Below are 21,310 nucleotides of genomic sequence, written 5' to 3'. Positions count from 1 at the left end.
TAGATTCACATGGATTTAAATCCTTTAGGGATTATAGGGAAGCAGAACATTGTCAAATGCTTTAGTAATGGTTATTATTATTCAGCGCGCGCGCCTGTGTGTGTGCACATGCGTGTGTCTCAGAGTGAGCGAGGGATGGGGTGGGTGTTTTATCTGAGCGGTCCCTGTTTGCTCTTATAGGCATCAGCATAATGAGAGATCACTAATGACATTGTGCTGAACATTAGCCTAGCCTGAAGCCCTCAGACTTATGTAAACTGCTGACTAGAGTGACAGGCTCACAGACAGACAGACCAGGACAGTGCTGGAGGAATTAGTTGTTGAAAACAGAATGCCACTCAGTGCAGCAATGCTCTTCCCCCCAGCCTTAGACGGATCTGGTACCAGGCTATCTCCCCCAGATCAGCTGGGTACTCAGAACCCCTGGAGCCTGAATCAGGAGAAACTTGCATGGAAGGAACTAAAGAAAATACTTCCATTCTTTCTCACCCTCCAGTTTAGAACGGACATGAGAAAAGCATCGCCTGAGCCTAAGAAATCCACAAAATATAAATCTGTGTCCCAGGGATTACCAGTGCTGCCTGATACGCAGTCAGGATGCTGCAGAATGTGGAGTGAAATGAGGACTCATCTGCTCTGCAGCCACTTGCGCATGCAGCACACACAGGTTTATTGGGATAAATCTTGTCCTGGAGACATAGCTGAGCAATTTCCACTAGATGGGACAATTTCAAAGTTAACATTAACATTTAACATTTTACATTTACATTACATTTAAGTCATTTAGCAGACGCTCTTATCCAGAGCGACTTACAAATTGGTGCAAACACCTATGACAACCAGTGGAACAGCCACTTGCATCTAAATCTTGTTGGGGGGGGGGGTGAGAAGGATTACTTACCCTATCCTAGGTATTCCTTGAAGAGGTGGGGTTTCAGGTGTCTCCGGAAGGTGGTGATTGACTCCGCTGTCCTATCAGACGCTCTTATCCAGAGCTGTTCTTAAAGGAAAGATCCACCCAAAACCACCAATTCCTATAATTTACTATGTTAAATAACAGTGATATGTGAGAACATTTTTTTGTTGTGAACAAATGATTCATTTTGTCATTATAATAAGGTTGGTAGCAACGTGAAAAACATTGTGGAAATCTGTTGCAGCTCAAGTCTACGACAAAACCCACAATGCAATGCTTTCTCTATTGCTCGCTAGGAAACATAGCTACATACAGTAATACCAAAGTCAATATCAGCATATGAAGTTGCTAGTTAGCTGTGAAATCGCCTAAACAAACTGCACTATCAATTTAGGTGTCTACAATCTCACCATGTTCAAACTGCAGATTGATGTGCCTTGCAGAGTGGAGTCTGACATTCTCAACGGCACTATGCAATGCATCCTGGACTGAAGAGGCTGACAAATAGGAGAAATGTGGTGGACCCTCTGTTAAATTACACATTTCTCGAGGTAGGAATATCGCAGAAATATGATCATTGGCTCATTCGGGAGAAGACAACCTCCAGCGTTATGACATTGGCCAGTATTGAAATGTATAATAGATGTTTTCGCAATCTAAAAGGTGTGTTCGCAATCTCACTTCCAATGTCGTGAGAGCAGCTTTATTGTAATGATACGTCATATCGGGTGCGTGAACGGCAATAGCTCAGATACACCACAAATATTTACCCTGGTAAACAATATAACATTGCTCATAAATGCACCAAAACAATATACAAATCAGAATGGGTTAATCTTTCCTTTAATTTAAGGTTAGGCATGTGGTTGTATGACTTTTTTGACTATGATTTTTATGACTTTGTGGCTGTGCCAGCTAGTGACGACCCTGCAGAGCTGCCTCCAGTACATGAGTCATCCCAATAAATGCCAACCTGTGCAGCACACAGGGTGCTTCAGCATCTAGTGGACAGATTAGGTAGTGTAGTGTGTATTCTGTTAATGGCATTCTTCCCTAGTGAATTTTTATGGTGGTTTTGTTAGTAAGTGTTTGTCCTTATAGTAATCCTGAAACCGCAATAATGACCCGTGGTGATATTCCATATACTGAGAAATGCATTAAGTTACTGTTCTGTTCCTGTTCCCCAGAGATACAGACATCCTCTCTATCCATCCATCCACCCATCCATTTTTGTTTCTCTGTTCTCTCCCTGATCTTTGAGTTTGGCAGTGAAGTGCGTCATTTCAGTAACATTCCTGAAGCCTGAGTACTGACCTATATCAGTTCTGCTGTGCTGTCACGTATGTCTTCTTTTCTCTTCCATATACTTGTCTAGCTCTAGCTAGCAGTTTCATACATAATATTGCTTTATAGAGCAACTCTAGTAGCAGTCAGAAAGCGGTCAATGGCAGTCCTGCAGTGTTGGGGAGGTTTTAGTTGGAGAGAGAATCTGTGGCGGTTGGGGGACACTTGAACTGTTAAACTTCCTGAAGGATGTAGACTACAGTCAGACAACTTCCTGTGAACCAGATAGAGCCATACAATGATGTGAATGTCTCTATGGGGCAGACAATGCAGTTTCACTTTCACCAGCAGAGGGTGCCAGAGAGGACAACCTCTCCATAACATCACCCATATTATTCCTCCTCTATCATCAAGGACAAGTCACTGATGGTCTTACCTGTCTTTCCCTACCAATCCTCCATACGAGAGGTTGACGGATTAATAGGAGTGGCCGATTAATTAGGGCTGATTTCAAGTTTTCAAAACAATCGGAAATCGGTAGTTTTGGACACCGATTTAATTTTTACTTAATTTTTTTAACATCTTTATTTAACTAGGCAAGTCAGTTAAGAACACATTCTTATTTTCAATGACGGCCTAGGAACAGTGGGTTAACTGCCTTGTTCAGGGGCAGAACAACAGATTTTTTACCTCGTCAGCTCGGGGATTCAATCTTGCATCCTTATGGTTAACTAGTCCAACGCTCTGACCACATGCCTTACATTGCACTCCACGAGGAGCCTGCCTGTTACGCGAATGCAGTAAGAAGCCAAGGTAATTTGCTAGCTATCATTAAACTTATCTTATAAAAACAATCAATCAATCATAATCACGAGTTATAACCAACTACACATGGTTGATGATATTACTAGTTTATCTAGCGTCTCCTGCATTGCATATAATCGATGCGGCGAAAAAGGACTGTCATTGCTCCAACGTGTACCTAACCATAAACATCAATGCCTTTCTTAAAATCAATACGCAAGTATATATTTTTAAACCTGCATATTTAGCTAAAAGAAATCCAGGTTAGCAGGTAATATTAACCAGGTGAAATTGTGTCACTTCTCTTCCGTTCATTGCACGCAGAGTCAGGGTATATGCAACAGTTTGGGCCGCCTGGCTCGTTGCGAACTAATTTACCAGAATTGTACGTAATTATGACATAACATTGAAGGTTGTGCAATGTAACAAGAATATTTAGACTTATGGATGCCACCCGTTAGATAAAATACGGAACGGTTCCGTATTTCACTGAAATAATAAACCTCTTGTTTTCGCGATGATAGTTTCCGGATTCGACCATATTAATGACCTCAGGCTCGTATGTCTCTGTGTTATTATGTTATAATTAAGTCTATGATTTGATAGTGCAGCCTGATTGAGCGATGGTAGGCACCAGCAGGCTCGAAAGCATTCATTCAAACAGCACTTTCGTGCGTTTTGCCCTTGCTCTGCATGGGTAACGCTGCTTCGAGGGTGGCTGTTGTCGATATGTCCCTGATTCGAGCCCAGGTAGGGGCGAGGAGAGGGACGGAAGCTATACTGTTACACTGGCAATACTGAAGTGCCTATAAGAACATCCAATATTCAAAGGGATATGAAATACAAATCGTATAGCGAGAAATAGTCCTATAATTCCTATAATAACTACAATCTAAAACTTCTTACCTGGGAATATTGAAGACTCATGTTAAAAGGAACCACCAGCTTTCATGTGTTCTCATGTTCTGAGCAAGGAACTTAAACGTTAGCTTTCTTACATGGCACATATTGCAGTTTTACTTTCTTCTCCAACACTTTGTTTTTGCATTATTTAAACCAAATTGAACATGTTTCATTATTTATTTAAGGCTAAATTGATTTTATTGAGGTATTATATTAAGTTCAAATAAGTGTTCATTCAGTATTGTTGTAATTGTCATTATTACAAATAAAGAAATAAAAATTAATCGGTATCGACTTTTTTTGGTCCTCCAATAATCGGCATCGGCGCTGAAAAATCATAATCGGTCGACCTCTACTCCACACAGTCATTGACCAGTGACCAAGACTTTGAGCATTCAGCTCGAGAAATAGGTCATATAATGCATAGTCACATAGTAGCCTACATGTAGAACAGGACAGTCCAGCTTACAGTAATCATATCACTAGGCAGAGCAGGCTGAGGGCAGAGCAGGCTGAGGGCAGAGCAGGCTGAGGGCAGAGCAGGCTGAGGGCAGAGCAGGCTGAGGGCAGAGCAGGCTGAGGGCAGAGCAGGCTGAGGGCAGAGCAGGCTGAGGGCAGAGCAGGCTGAGGGCAGAGCAGGCTGAGGGCAGAGCAGGCTGAGGGCAGAGCAGGCTGAGGGCAGAGCAGGCTGAGGGCAGAGCAGGCTGAGGGCAGAGCAGGCAGGATGTGATGGAGTTAGATGATGATGTGGATTACTAACACGACCCCTCTGCCGCAAGCTACAGACACACAGCTCACGACCTAACTACTGCCCCCAGGGAGGACGGGGGTGTGTGTGTGTCCGTCCATCCGCCCGCTATGTTAATGGCTCCCTATGTGTGTATAAATCAGCTCAAGACATTTTTGTGTCAGTGTTTGATTAAGTGCTGCTGTAACTGCTGCAATCAATAAACTGAAGGTAAATAGTCTCCGTTTAGAGATGGTATTTGGGAGGGTTCTCTGAACATTATCATGGAGTTTGTCTCAGGCTATTCTTTCAGTGCTCTAAGACCATCGATATAGAACAGTTCTATCTATCCTGTTCTAACTATGTCTGAAACTCTCCATGTCATTTAACGATCAGGGAAAAACTGATTTGAAGTTGTTCAATTAATGAGATGGATGCTGTTGAATAAAGTTGACATTTCCTCCTAGTACATTGAGCCATCCCACATGCTGCAGTCTCCTCCCTGTGTCTCTGGTACCCTGATGCTGCTAGCCTCAGTGCAAAGCAAATGGAACGTGTGCCGTCAGTAAGATAGATGCTGTTGGATGAGCCTTTTCACATGCATTTCACAGGCTGCAGTCCCGTCTCTGTTTCTTTGGTACAATAATGCTAACCTCAGTCATCACTGAGACTGTTGTCTCACAGTGATAATGCTAACATTTACATTTTTTACATTACATTTAAGTCATTTAGCAGACGCTCTTATCCAGAGCGACTTACAAATTGGTGCATTCACCTTATGACGTCCAGTGGAACAGCCACTTTACATCACTGAGACTGTTGTCTCACAGTGATAATGCTAACCTCAGTCATCACTGAGACTGTTATCTCACAGTGATAATGCTAACCTGAGTCATCACTGAGACTGTTGTCTCACAGTGATAATGCTAACCTCAGTCATCACTGAGACTGTTGTCTCACAGTGATAATGCTAACCTCAGTCATCACCGAGACTGTTGTCTCACAGTGATAATGCTAACCTCAGTCATCACTGAGACTGTTGTCTCACAGTGATAATGCTAACCTCAGTCATCACTGAGACTGTTGTCTCACAGTGATAATGCTAACCTCAGTCATCACTGAGACTGTTGTCTCACAGTGATAATGTCAGATGAGACTGTTGTCTCACAGTGATAATGCTAACCTCAGTCATCACCGAGACTGTTGTCTCACAGTGATAATGCTAACCTCAGTCATCACCGAGACTGTTGTCTCACAGTGATAATGCTAACCTCAGTCATCACTGAGACTGTTGTCTCACAGTGATAATGCTAACCTCAGTCATCACTGAGACAGTTGTCTCACAGTGATAATGCTAACCTCAGTCATCACTGAGACTGTTGTCTCACAGTGATAATGCTAACCTCAGTCATCACTGAGACTGTTGTCTCACAGTGATAATGCTAACATCAGTCATCACTGTATTGACTGTTGTCTCACAGTGATAATGCTAACCTCAGTCATCACTGTATTGACTGTTGTCTCACAGTGATAATGCTAACCTCAGTCATCACTGAGACTGTTGTCTCACAGTGATAATGCTAACCTCAGTCATCACTGAGACTGTTGTCTCACAGTGATAATGCTAACCTCAGTCATCACTGAGACTGTTGTCTCACAGTGATAATGCTAACCTCAGTCATCACTGAGACTGTTGTCTCACAGTGATAATGCTAACCTCAGTCATCACTGAGACTGTTGTCTCACAGTGATAATGCTAACCTCAGTCATCACCGAGACTGTTGTCTCACAGTGATAATGCTAACCTCAGTCATCACTGAGACTGTAGTCTCACAGTGATAATGCTAACCTCAGTCATCACTGTATTGAATGTTGTCTCACAGTGATAATGCTAACCTCAGTCATTACTGAGACTGTTGTCTCACAGTGATAATGCTAGCCTTAGTCATCACTGAGACTGTAGTCTCACAGTGATAATGCTAACCTCAGTCATCACTGAGACTGTTGTCTCACAGTGATAATGCTAGCCTCAGTCATCACTGAGACTGTAGTCTCACAGTGATAATGCTAACCTCAGTCATTACTGAGACTGTTGTCTCACAGTGATAATGCTAGCCTTAGTCATCACTGAGACTGTAGTCTCACAGTGATAATGCTAGCCTCAGTCATCACTGAGACTGTAGTCTCACAGTGATAATGCTAGCCCCCACACGCCACACTTAAATAACTAACACTACACTAGAGAGCTAAGGGGCCATAACTTTACTCTCGATCAGTGTAATAAAGCACTGCTGTGTGAGTATGCATACGAACATGAGAGGGATGTTTTCTAAAACCAGTATGTGCTTTATGTTTTCTTGTATATAAACTAAGGGTAGATGGATGCTAGAGCAGGGAGACTCCAGGCAAACTATGTATAATATCAGCAGCTTGCATGAGGCAAAGCATAATTGATTTTATGCTTTTGTTATGTTGGAACAAAGGCTTTCTTAACTGGGTGGGTGAGCTAGTGACGGTTTTCACTGAGATAGTTTGACAGCATGCTAGACAGGCTCCAGGGGAAAATGAAGCCAACACAATGTTGAGGTATGCTAGTGTTATAGTGTGACGTGCCGTGAAAATAGGAATTAATTTACATACGTATTCATACATATGAATATGCGTAATGCAGTGTAAGTAACAGTAGTGGGACTATAAACTGTGTTTTTTTATCCTGGGCCAATGACCACCGGGCTAGGTTCCTTTTGTTGTTTCCTCCAGCAACACCCTGAATAAACAATGATTGATCAGAGGTGACATCACAGGTGCTGGCCCCTCCCCTCCCTCTGTGGTGGACAACCAATGTCCCTAAGGACATGTCACACCAGGCTGGCAATGCAGGAACTGCCAGCATCCTCCTGCTACACACACACGCACACACACACACTGTGTTTGACAGCTAACCCTTGGACAGAAGGGTTTAAGGGGGAAGCTGGTCTAGCACTGTCATCACAGAGCTGCACAGGCACCCTCACAAAGGCACGCGTCACACAGACACACACACACACACACACACACACACACACTGCTGATGCAGAAGCTTGGTGAGGAAATACTTTAGAGCGCGTGCTATAGATCATGATGCTGAGGAAGCTGGTGTGTAAGAAGATCTGTGCCTGTAAGAACCAGATGCTATTTATAATATATTCTCTTTACGTGGTGTGTCTCTCTCTCTGTTCCTCTCACACTACCTACCGACATCTCTCCCGATGTTTTTTCCCTCCTCTCTTTTCCCCAATTGATCTGCCTTTCTCAAATTCTTCTCTCTCTCGCTCTCTCTCTCTTAGTAGATATATACTGGTTTGATGGTAATTACAGGTTAGCAGTCTGGTGGAGGAATGGAGTGTTGTGAGGAGGATGAGTGGGGGAAGACAGCTGTGAACGGGGCGTTTCTCTCCGTGTGCCTGCCTGTTGCTTTGTTTATGGAGATATCGGTCTGGTTGTCTGAATGGTGACTTGTTTTGCTGTCTTTCATAATTACCACTAACGTTACTATGGTGTTTGGGACACAACCTTTGAACATGCTTTGATTCGCTATTTTTATTGTATGAATCCCTCCTAAGAAAAACATTTTTTTTATGGTGTGCAGTTTGTCTTCCTGCTGAGGAGTACATTACTGTTCTCTCACATAGCTTTCTGGGAAATAATGTTGGCTCCAGGCATCTCTCCAGGATCATATTTTCTCTTCGTTCATAATCCCTCGTGTACACCGGAAAACTGTAGAAGTGACAGAACGGATTGTATTCATGTAACAGTGACAATCCAGATGAAATGAGCTAGCTACACCCAGCATGGCAGATGGGTGGGTTACAACACCCACACACTCACCCCAAACAACAGGGTCGAGCTCAGTAGACAGGAAACAGAAGTGAAACTGGAACATACTAGGCTAGGTGTCCAATATAAAATGCTTGTTTTTGTTTCCTTAAGGTGTGTCTTAATGAACATGGTGGTCACCAATGCAGAAATGATATAACTTAAAACTGGACTAACGCCACTCCTCTCCTCTCTCCCCTGGCAGATAAGAACTTTGATGATGAGGACTCTGTGGATGGGGGCCGGTCCTGCTCCTCCGCATCGTCCTCCAAGGCGCCCCCCAGCGGGAGGAGGACTGTAGCTGCAGCTTCTGTCCGCAGGCCCAGCTCTGCCACCGGACCCGGTAAGATCTCTGCTAAAGATGCTGCTGCAGGAGCAGTAGATGAGGAGGACTTCATCAAGGCTTTTGAAGAGGTTCCTACTATCCAGGTAACATGCACAGATAGGGGTTATGTGTGTGTGTTTACAGTATAAATTGCTATCAACCCCAGTATGACTCCTGTCTTTCCTCTCCTCTCCAGATCCACTCCAACAGAGAGATGGAGGAAAACCTCTCCAAGGTCCGGGAGGTTCTGTCTGACGACAAAAACGACTGGGAGCACCGAGTCATCGCTGTAAGGACCACAACCACTAATGATCAATGTCTGCATGACCATCTCAGCACCTTGTACTGTATATTCTGGCCTTGTTGACAGTAGTAGCCTATAAACAGTCAGAAACGACTGTTGTAGCGTAAACGTTTGTGTTTCCTCTGTCTAGCTGAAGAAGGTGCGTTCTCTGCTCCTGGCTGGAGCGCTGGAGTATGAGAGTTTCCCTCAGCAGCTTCGTCTGCTGGAGGCCCCTCTGAAGCTGTCGGCTAAAGACCTGAGGTCCCAGGTGGTACGAGAGGCCTGCATCACACTGGGGTAAGGACCTGCAGACACGCAAACCAGCTTTCAACCTCTCTCTTCCACTTCTATGCCAAGTAGAGTTATCTACACTGTTGAGTTAACCATCTGTTCCAAAAGCTGCTATCTCAGAGTGGTTGAGTAAGGCTGACCAGAGGCAGTGGTTACATATGTAGCAACTCTGGGAAATGCCACAGTAAAGTGGTGACATTAAAGGGAGGGAAGCTCCTCGTCCCACCTGGCCCAGTTTGTAAATCAACCTGATCTTTAAATGTGTATCTTGACTAGAGGTCGATCGATTAATCGGAATGGCCAATTAATTAGGGCCGATTTCAAGTTTTCATAACAATCGGAAATACCTTTTATTTAACTCGGCAAGTCAGTTAAGAACACATACTTATTTTCAGTGACTGCCTAGGAACTGTGGGCTAACTTCCTTGTTCAGGGGCAGAACGACAGATTTTCACCCTGTCAGCTCAGGGGTTCCAATCTTGCAACCGCACAGTCCAACGCTCTCACCATTGCACTCCATGAGTAGTCTGCCTGTTACACGAATGCAGTAGAAGCCAAGGTAAATTGCTAGCTAGTATTAAACTTATCTTATAAAAACTATCAATCATAATCACTAGTTATAACTACTAATCCAGTTTAGCAGACAATATTAACCAGGTGAAATTGTGTCATTTCTCTTGCGTTCATTGCATGCAGAGTCAGGGTATATGCAACAGTTTGGGCTGCCTGGCTCATTGCGAACTAATTTGCCAGAATTTTACGTAATTATGACATACATTGAAGGTTGTGCAATGTAACAGGAATATTTAGACTTAGGAATGCCACCCGTTATATAAAATTCCCGAACGGTTCCGTATTTCACTGAAATATTAAACGTTTTGTTTTCGAAATGATAGTTTCCGGATTGGATCATATTAATGACCAAAGGCTCGTATTTCTGCGTGTTATTATGTTATAATTAAGTCTGATTTGATAGAGCAGTCTGACTGAGCAGCAGCAGGCCTGTAGTCATTCATTAAAACAGCACTTTCGTGTGTTTTGCCAGCAGCTATTCGCAAGCACAGTGCTGTTTATGACTTCAAGCCTATCAGCCTAATGGCTGGTGTAACCAATGTGAAATGGCTAGCTAGTTAGCTGGGTGTGCGCTAATACTGTTTCAAACGTCACTCGCTTTTAGATTTGGAGTAGTTATTCCCCTTGCGCTGCAAGTGGGGCTTTTGTGGAGCGATGGGTAACGATGCTTCGAGTGTGGCTGATGTCGATGTGTTCCTGGTTCGAGCCCAGGTAGGGACGAGGAGGGGGACGGAAGCTATACTGTTACACTGCCAATACTATAGTGCCTATAAGAACATCCAATAGTCAAAGGTATATGAAATACAAATGGTATAGAGAGAAATAGTCATATAAATACTATATTAACTACAACCTAAAACCTCTTACCTTGGAATATTGAAGCCTCATGTTAAAAGGAACCACCAACTTTCATATGTTCTCATGTTCTGAGCAAGGAACTTAAACGTTAGCTTTTTTACATGGCACATATTTTACATGGCATTAAACAGCATGATCATTACTTACAAATGTGCAACTTGTGCTGGTGACAATAAAAGGCCACTCTAAAATGTGCAGTTTTGTCACACAACACAATGACACAGATGTCTCAAATTGAGGGAGTGTGCAATTAGCATACAGACTGCAGGAATGCCCACCAGAGCAATTGCCAGAGAATGTAATGTTAATTTCTCTACCATAAGCCACCTCCAATCAAATAAAATAAAATAAAATAAAATGTATTTATATAGCCCTTCGTACATCAGCTGATATCTCAAAGTGCTGTACAGAAACCCAGCCTAAAACCCTAAACAGCAAGCAATGCAGGTGTAGAAGCACGGTGGCTAGGAAAAACTCCCTAGAAAGGCCAAAACCTAGGAAGAAACCTAGAGAGGAACCAGGCTATGTGGGGTGGCCAGTCCTCTTCTGGCTGTGCCGGGTGGAGATTATAACAGAACATGGCCAAGATGTTCAAATGTTCATAAATGACCAGCATGGTCGAATAATAATAAGGCAGAACAGTTGAAACTGGAGCAGCAGCACAGTCAGGTGGACTGGGGACAGCAAGGAGTCATCATGTCAGGTAGTCCTGGGGCACGGTCCTAGGGCTCAGGTCCTCAGAGAGAGAGAAAGAAAGAGAGAATTAGAGAGAGCATATGTGGGGTGGCCAGTCCTCTTCTGGCTGTGCCGGGTGGAAATTATAACAGAACATGGCCAAGATGTTCAAATGTTCATAAATGACCATATTGCCAATGAATTTGGCAATATGTCCAACCAGCCTAACAACCACAGATCACGTGCAACCACGCCAGCCCAGGATCTCCACATCCGGTTTCTTCACCTGCGGGATCTTCAGAGGAGGGGGGGTTTGCTGAGAAGTATTTCTGTCTGTAATAAAGCCCTTTTGTAGAGAAAAACTAATTCTGATTGGCTGGGCCTGGCTCCCAAGTGGGTAGGCCTATGCCCTCCCAGGTCCACCCAATCAGAATTAGTTTTTTGCGCCCCTGCCCAGTCATGTGAAATCCAAAGATTAGGACCTAATTAATTTATTTCAATTGTCTGATTTCCTTATATGAACTGTAACTGTAATCTTTGAAATTGTTGCATGTTGCGTTTATATTCTTGTTCAGTATAAGTTCCAGTACGTTAAATCAAATGTTTCTGAGGAGATTTAACATCTTTGATTGATATTGGTTTGCTGTATGTGTTCAATCTCTCCCCTCCCCTCTTCAGATACTTGTCCACGCTAATGGGCAACAAGTTTGACCACTGTGCAGAGACCCTGATGCCCACACTGCTCAACCTGGTGCCAAACAGTGCCAAGGTGATGGCCACGTCTGGCATGGCAGCCATACGTCTCATCCTCAGGGTGAGTACTGCACACAAACTGTATATGCAGACATTCATATACCGTACGTCAGGGGTTGAATCACATTGGATGAATGGGATTCATGCATTAGCTACTGTGTCAAACAGAAAATTAATTATTTCCTGATGTATTTATTACTCAGTATAACTGATATCTGGTTGTGAAATGTGTTGTTAAGACACTGGGAGGTGGAAAATAACCTGTATCTGAAGACCTCTGGGACCTCCTCCTCTTTCTTCCAGCATACACACTACTCACGTCTCATCCCAATCATCACTAGTAACTGCACGTCCAAATCAGTGGCAGTCAGACGGTAAAGACTCAAAGATCCTCTGTGAAATCATTTGGTGTGAACATCTTCTGTCTTTCCCTGAGGTTTCCCTTATAAATGTGTTAACTCTCATCATGTCTCTTCTCTCCAGGCGCAGTTATGAGTTCTTAGAGCTGTTATTACTGGAGTGGCAGACACACACACTGGAGAGGTAAACACACACACTGGAGAGGTAAACACACACACTGGAGTGGCAGACACACACACTGGAGTGGCAGACACACACACTGGAGAGGTAAACACACACACTGGAGTGGCAGACACACACACTGGAGAGGTAAACACACACACAGGAGTGGCAGACACACACACTGGAGAGGTAAACACACACACTGGAGTGGCAGACACACACACTGGAGAGGTAAACACACACACTGGAGAGGTAAACACACACACTGGAGAGGTAAACACACACACTGGAGTGGCAGACACATACACTGGAGAGGTAAACACACACACTGGAGTGGCAGACACACACACTGGAGAGGTAAACACACACACTGGAGTGGCAGACACACACACTGGAGAGGTAAACACACACACTGGAGTGGCAGACACATACACTGGAGAGGTAAACACACACACTGGAGAGGTAAACACACACACTGGAGTGGCAGACACACACTGGAGAGGTAAACACACACACTGGAGAGGTAAACACACACACTGGAGAGGGGTAAACACACACACTGGAGAGGTAAACACACACACTGGAGAGGTAAACACACACACTGGAGTGGCAGACACACACACTGGAGAGGTAAACACACACACTGGAGTGGCAGACACACACACTGGAGAGGTAAACACACACACTGGAGTGGCAGACACACACACTGGAGAGGTAAACACACACACTGGAGAGGTAAACACACATACTGGAGTGGCAGACACACACACTGGAGAGGTAAACACACACACTGGAGTGGCAGACACATACACTGGAGAGGTAAACACACACACTGGAGTGGCAGACACACACACTGGAGAGGTAAACACACACACTGGAGAGGTAAACACACACACTGGAGAGGTAAACACACACACTGGAGAGGTAAACACACACGCTGGAGAGGTAAACACACACACTGGAGTGGCAGACACACACTGGAGAGGTAAACACACACACTGGAGAGGTAAACACACACACTGGAGTGGCAGACACATACACTGGAGAGGTAAACACACACACTGGAGTGGCAGACACATACACTGGAGAGGTAAACACACACACTGGAGTGGCATACACATACACTGGAGAGGTAAACACACACACTGGAGAGGTAAACACACACACTGGAGAGGTAAACACACACACTGGAGTGGCAGACACACACACTGGAGTGGCAGACACACACACTGGAGAGGTAAACACACACACTGGAGAGGTAAACACACACACTGGAGAGGTAAACACACACACTGGAGTGGCAGACACACACACTGGAGAGGTAAACACACACACTGGAGAGGTAAACACACACACTGGAGAGGTAAACACACACACTGGAGTGGCAGACACATACACTGGAGAGGTAAACACACACACTGGAGTGGCAGACACATACACTGGAGAGGTAAACACACACACTGGAGTGGCAGACACATACACTGGAGAGGTAAACACACACACTGGAGAGGTAAACACACACACTGGAGAGGTAAACACACACACAGGAGTGGCAGACACACACACTGGAGAGGTAAACACACACACTGGAGTGGCAGACACACACACTGGAGAGGTAAACACACACTGGAGAGGTAAACACACACACTGGAGTGGCAGACACATACACTGGAGAGGTAAACACACACACTGGAGTGGCAGACACACACACTGGAGAGGTAAACACACACACTGGAGTGGCAGACACACACACTGGAGAGGTAAACACACACACTGGAGTGGCAGACACATACACTGGAGAGGTAAACACACACACTGGAGAGGTAAACACACACACTGGAGAGGTAAACACACACACTGGAGTGGCAGACACACACTGGAGAGGTAAACACACACACTGGAGAGGTAAACACACACACTGGAGAGGGGTAAACACACACACTGGAGAGGTAAACACACACACTGGAGAGGTAAACACACACACTGGAGTGGCAGACACACACACTGGAGAGGTAAACACACACACTGGAGTGGCAAACACACACACTGGAGAGGTAAACACACACACTGGAGTGGCAGACACACACACTGGAGAGGTAAACACACACACTGGAGAGGTAAACACACATACTGGAGTGGCAGACACACACACTGGAGTGGCAGACACATACACTGGAGAGGTAAACACACACACTGGAGTGGCAGACACATACACTGGAGAGGTAAACACACACACTGGAGAGGTAAACACACACACTGGAGAGGTAAACACACACACTGGAGAGGTAAACACACACACTGGAGAGGTAAACACACACACTGGAGTGGCAGACACACACACTGGAGAGGTAAACACACACACTGGAGAGGTAAACACACACACTGGAGAGGTAAACACACACACTGGAGTGGCAGACACATACACTGGAGAGGTAAACACACACACTGGAGTGGCAGACACATACACTGGAGAGGTAAACACACACACTGGAGTGGCAGACACATACACTGGAGAGGTAAACACACACACTGGAGAGGTAAACACACACACTGGAGTGGCAGACACACACACTGGAGTGGCAGACACACACACTGGAGAGGTAAACACACACACTGGAGTGGCAGACACACACACACTGGAGAGGTAAACACACACACTGGAGTGGCAGACACACACACTGGAGAGGTAAACACACACACTGGAGTGGCAGACACACACACTGGAGAGGTAAACACACACACTGGAGAGGTAAACACACACACTGGAGAGGTAAACACACACACTGGAGAGGTAAACACACACACTGGAGTGGCAGACACACACTGGAGTGGCAGACACATACACTGGAGAGGTAAACACACACACTGGAGAGGTAAACACACACACTGGAGTGGCAGACACACACACTGGAGTGGCAGACACACACACTGGAGTGGCAGACACACACACTGGAGAGGTAAACACACACACTGGAGTGGCAGACACACACACTGGAGAGGTAAACACACACACTGGAGTGGCAGACACACACACTGGAGAGGTAAACACACACACTGGAGTGGCAGACACACACACTGGAGAGGTAAACACACACACTGGAGAGGTAAACACACACACTGGAGAGGTAAACACACACTGGAGAGGTAAACACACACACTGGAGAGGTAAACACACACACTGGAGTGGCAGACACACACACTGGAGAGGTAAACACACACACTGGAGAGGTAAACACACACACTGGAGAGGTAAACACACACACTGGAGTGGCAGACACATACACTGGAGAGGTAAACACACACACTGGAGTGGCAGACACATACACTGGAGAGGTAAACACATACACTGGAGAGGTAAACACACACACTGGAGTGGCAGACACATACACTGGAGAGGTAAACACACACACTCTCTGTTGGTGTAGTTGTGGTTTCCTGGCTGCTGTACCTGAAGTTGCCTCTGTCATGTTTGCCTACTACCCCACCAGGCACGTGGCTATTCTGACGGAGACCATCAAGAAAGGGATCCATGATGCCGACTCAGAGGCCAGGTCCGTGGCCAGAAAGTAAGTTCTGTTTTTATGGTTGTTTATTTGGTAAATTTGTCTGAATTTGTCCTCAGTAAAACAAAGAATTTGTCTTTGTAGTTTGTAAAAAGTAATATATTGCTTTATGATTTCATGACTGACAGTATGGATAACAATATGGAATAAAATGACATCTCTCTGTGTCTCTTATTTTACTACGAATATAAATTCCTCCGGGCATTGTCTCATACAGTATGTAACTTTCCCTCCGGTGACCTATCAGAGGTATGTGGGTCGCAGGTAGCTTAGTGGTTAGAGCATTGGGCCAGTAACTGAAAGGTTGCTGGTTCGAATCCCAGAGCCAACAAGGCTCTGTCGATGTGCCCTTGAGCAAGGCACTTAACCCTAATTGCTCCTGTATGTCGCTCTTGATAAGTTTGTCTGCTAAATGACTCAAATGTAAACGTTTTAGAAAATGTGTGCTGACAGTTCTGTTCATGTACTGATATGAGGGGCTGTGACCTATGTGACCTCAAACCTTCTCCACCCCCTCCTTCCTCCCTCACCCATAGGTGTTATTGGGGTTTCCATGGCCACTACAGCAGGGAAGCGGAGCATCTTTTCCAGGCCCTGGAGTCGACCTATCAGAAGGCTCTCCAGTCACACCTGAAAAGTTCTGACAGCGTTGTGTCCCTCCCCCAATCAGACCGCTCATCCTCCTCCTCTCAGGAGAGCCTCAAGTAAGATACCTCTCCCTCTATCCTTCCCTCATCCCTGTTTACTTTCATCCCTTCATCCATCCACCCCTCCTTCCCTCCCCAAGTCAGACTGCTCATCTTCCTCCTTTCAGAAGAGCATCAAGACACCACTCCATCCCTTACTTTCCCCTTCCCCCCATCCCTTCCTCTCTCTTTATCCCTTCATATGATTGATGATGATGTGGAAAAATGTATCATTGATTTGAACACACCACTAATGGATCTGTCTGCCTCATGGACACACTGAGGTAGATTGTATCGGTTGATCCAGTTTAACGACTGGAGAGAGTGAGCTAATCTTCCTCTTCATCCTCATTGTCAGAGGGGTCTGAGCCCTGAACTGGTGTCCAGACCTTTATCTTTTATAATGTCACTGGCAGTTTGAATCATCATTTTCCGTACATCGTCCGAGGGTTCTGAGCCCTGGCCTATGACATCGTTTTGTCTTGTTTTTGGTAGTGTGAAGTATAGGGATACTGAGCTGTTAATAACTCCAATAACTCCATAATGGTGTGTCCTTCTCTCTACTCAGCCGGCCCCTGTCTGTCAAGAGTGTCATAGGAGGCGGCATGACAAGGGGTAAGAGTACTAGCTGCTACAGTATTCATTTCTCAACACGTCTTGCTTATTTCATGCCACCTCTTTCTATTTGTGGGTTATGTCAGGTGTCTCTTGCAAATCCGATTATAATGTTGTCCTCTGTGAGACTAAATACCGACTAATGAAATGTATAATGTGTTGGTATGATATGTTGATATTTCAACCTCTCCCGTTCTCCCTGTCTCCCCGATGGCAGGGAAGATGGTGAGTTCCAGGGTGAACTCTAACCCCGGCGGTTCTCTTCAGCGTTCCCGTAGTGACGTCGATGTGAACGCTGCGGCCAGCGCCAAATCCTGTCTGGTCACCGTGCCCTCCGCTTCTCCCTTCAGCTCAGCCGCTACTCTGCCCCCAGGCTCCTACGCCTCTCTAGGTAAATCAGACACACACTAGGAATGGACATTTATAATTACTTTATTATTATCATGATATCATGATATTTCTTTGGATATCCAGATAGTCGAAATACATGTTTACATTTTTTTTAAATGGAGTGCTCTTCTGGTTTCAGCGGGTGGGGGGAGGGGCGGGAGAAGAGCAGAGGCCGGTGTGGGTGACAGTCAGTGTGTGGCACGGATGGAGAGAGAGAGACACAAAGTAGTCAAACCGACTCGCGCTATTCAGTTCTGGAAGAGTCATTTCTCAAAGTTACCACCATGTCTTAATTACATTATTCTGTAGAAATTAAAATCTGAAAAACACTGGTATGTAGATATGAATTCATGTGAGGGTTGTAAGTAAGACATCATTAAGCTGTATAGAAACATGAAACAGACAACAAGGCCAAAATGTGCAGATAGACAGGCTCCAAAGTTTTGTATGTAAACTAATTAAACTAAAGATGTCAAATGGCTGCCTATAATCACTCTGATTTGACGACTGACCATTATATAAATATTCAAGTCCTTGATAAATAATGATGAAAAACTCTCCACGTACCAATTTGATACTGAGGAGTCCTGCAATCCAGCTGCTGTCCCTCTGTTCTTTCCCTAACGCGTCCCTGTGGAGTGTACTGCTTACTATCCATTACTAATGAGACGTCTTTCTCCCACCTCTCCCTCTCTCTCTCTCTCTCTCTCTCTCTCTCTCTCTCTCTCTCTCTCTCTCTCTCTCTCTCTCTCTCTCTCTCTCTCTCTCTCTCTCTCACTCTCTCACTCTCTCACTCTCACTCTATCTCTTGCTCTATTTCTCTCTCTCTCTCTCTCTCTCTCTCTCTCTCCTGGCTAACTGGTACTAATGTTTAATTCTATAACTCTCTTCACCCGCCGCCCCCCGCTTTGATTTATGCCCAAAAGATGGCACACCTGGTAAAATTAATATGGGTAAGATCTGTGTGTGTTTGTGTGTCTGCATCTGTCGGGGACAGTCAAAGGTTCGGCTGAGCCCCCCTTTACATTTAGTTTATTAGGGATTAGCGAAGGGAAAGCACTCTGTTTTATGTATGTAAAGGTGAATGTTGCATGCAGTGAAACTCACCCACCCTTTGGTCTCTGTCTGTGTGTAAGTGGTCTGTGTTAAGAGGTCAGAGGTCACTGAGGTTTAGTGTTGCCTGCCTTTCAAGGTGATCCTCTACCTCTTGGTACTCTTCTAATTATCTAGATATCACTTATAGACTTTGTTGTTCTTTTAAGGAAAGGCCTTTCCCGATCCTGTAATGTAATGCACTCTCTGACTGAGTAGGACCTCGCTTATCAAACATCTTCCAATGAATATAAGGTCACTGCTTCTACCCATAAGACTCGTTGTTGGCCGAGGCAGGGTTTCCCCCTGGGTGCATGTTTTGTTTTTGTCCCAGCACGACACCAATAACCAACTCATCATCAAGCTTTGACTATTTGAATCAGCTGTGTAGGGTAAAAAACAAGACGTGCACCCTGGGGGGGGGGGCGCCAGGACCGACTTGAGGAAACCCTGGGCTAAGGTGTAGAGCCAGGTCCCAGCTGTTGTGGAAAGAGATATTCTCAATGTGTGGTGGTTGTGAGTGCATGTGTGTCTGTGTATCTAAAATTGGAGAGGTTTGCTGGAAAAATGTAAGAATACCTTTTTGATAATACAGTCGAAAATTAGCAGACATCTGAACGCCCCAATCTCTTTCTCAGCATCAGTCAATGTGCTGTCCCAGCTCTTAGGAACATTACTTGGCTGGATTGCAAATATGACAATGCCATTTTTTTTGCGATTTTTCAAATAAACTGAAGAGTAGTTTAACATACTGTAAAGAATGTTGTTGTCTTGATGTTGCTTTAGACACACGTTTCCCAGATCCAATGCATTTCTTTGTGGGAATGTGTAGAAATATTCAGTATGTTTGTCTGTGTTTCAGAACCCCCCCACATCCAGATCTTTTGTCCCCGTCAGTTTAAAGCAGTTTCTTTGTTTAGTGTCGTGGTAAACTGTGGTGCACAACTGCTTGCATACAGTATCATTTGTAGTGTAGTGGCTTCAACTCTCTTACTAACTCCCTGTGTTTTCTACAGGTCGTGTGCGTACGAGGAGGACAAGCGCTGGCAGTGCCGTCGGAGCCAGCGCTACTGTGACTGACAGCAGGGGGCGCAGCCGAGCCAAAATGGTATCCCAGTCCCAGCGTGAGTACACACACACACACACACACACACACACACACACACACACACACACACACACACACACACACACACACACACACACACTGTCAGCAAAAGAACCCAAGACCGATTTCATTCCCTCACAGCACACTGTCTGAACTCAGGGAAGCGGTCCACAATGTCATCTCCAGTCTCTCATTATCATGTAAACCCCCAGTTTGACCTTTATCCTGTCTGCTGTGAGCTCATACTACATCTTCAGTTTATATACAGTACCAGTCAAAAGTTTGTACATACCTACTCATTCAAGGGTTTTTCTTTATTTTTACTATTTTCTATATTATACAATAATAGTGAATACATCAAAACAAATGAAATAATACACATGGAATCATGTAGTAATCAAAAAAGTGTTGAACAAATCAAAATATATTTTAGATTCTTCAAAGTAGCCGTCCTTTGCCTTGATGTGACAGCTTTGCACACTCTTGGCATTCTCTTAACCAGCTTCACCTAGAAACTTTTCCAACTGTCTTGAAGGAATTCCCACATATGCTGAGCACTTGTTGGCTGCTTTTCCTTCACTCTCCAGTCCAACTCATATACTAGGTTCTCTTCAGTTTATATACAATTTATTTTTATTTAACTAGACAAGTCCGTTAAGAACAAATTATTATTTACAATGACGGCCTAGGAACAGTGGGTTAACTGCCTTGTTAAGGGGCAGAACGACAGATTTTTACCTTGTCAGCTCGGGGATTCGATGTAGCAACCTTTCGGTTACTGGTCCAACACTCTAACCACTAGGCTACCTGCCGCCCCAAAATACTAGGTTCTCTTCAGTTTATATACTAGGTTCTCTTAATTTCTCTCGTCAGTCTGTGTGATGTTTTACCTCATACATTTTACATCCTGAAGGAACTTTGAGCGCCTGTTATTAGTGCACCCTTTCACAAGATGTGTGTGTGGTTTTCTCTCTCCCTCTGTCCCTCTCTCTCTCTGAAGCCTCGATGAGGGGCTTCAATGATATGTGCATGTGTAACATGACATCGACAGATAACATCTGGCCCAGTGCATGCTGGGCTAACACTA

General features: G+C 44.8%; 1 protein-coding gene across 14 annotated transcripts in view; it reads left to right on the top strand.

The window, feature by feature from the left end:
* Positions 1-21,310, top strand: part of LOC118386337 (CLIP-associating protein 1-like) — a 121,468-nt gene that overhangs the window by 71,255 nt on the left and 28,903 nt on the right. For 7 of the 14 annotated variants that reach the window (XM_052522715.1, XM_052522710.1, XM_052522714.1 and 4 more), the window contains exons 9-20: positions 8,695-8,918; positions 9,011-9,103; positions 9,249-9,394; positions 12,173-12,308; positions 12,551-12,621; positions 12,731-12,790; positions 16,258-16,335; positions 16,869-17,036; positions 17,587-17,633; positions 17,851-18,024; positions 18,950-18,976; positions 20,132-20,239. In XM_052522715.1, coding sequence (XP_052378675.1) covers positions 8,695-8,918; positions 9,011-9,103; positions 9,249-9,394; positions 12,173-12,308; positions 12,551-12,621; positions 12,731-12,790; positions 16,258-16,335; positions 16,869-17,036; positions 17,587-17,633; positions 17,851-18,024; positions 18,950-18,976; positions 20,132-20,239 — 1,332 coding nt within the window. Of the gene's footprint in view, positions 1-7,677; positions 7,792-8,694; positions 8,919-9,010; positions 9,104-9,248; positions 9,395-12,172; positions 12,309-12,550; positions 12,622-12,730; positions 12,791-16,257; positions 16,336-16,868; positions 17,037-17,586; positions 17,634-17,850; positions 18,025-18,949; positions 18,977-20,131; positions 20,240-21,310 lie in introns of those variants that run through there. The other 7 variants (XM_052522717.1, XM_052522707.1, XM_052522716.1 and 4 more) reach the window with 2 other exon arrangements.

Source organism: Oncorhynchus keta, chromosome 7 (assembly GCF_023373465.1).
Source record: "Oncorhynchus keta strain PuntledgeMale-10-30-2019 chromosome 7, Oket_V2, whole genome shotgun sequence".
In the NCBI taxonomy this organism is placed as follows: Eukaryota; Metazoa; Chordata; class Actinopteri; order Salmoniformes; family Salmonidae; genus Oncorhynchus; species Oncorhynchus keta.
Note: the sequence above shows the minus strand (reverse complement) of the source record. Positions and strands in the feature narration are given on the sequence as shown.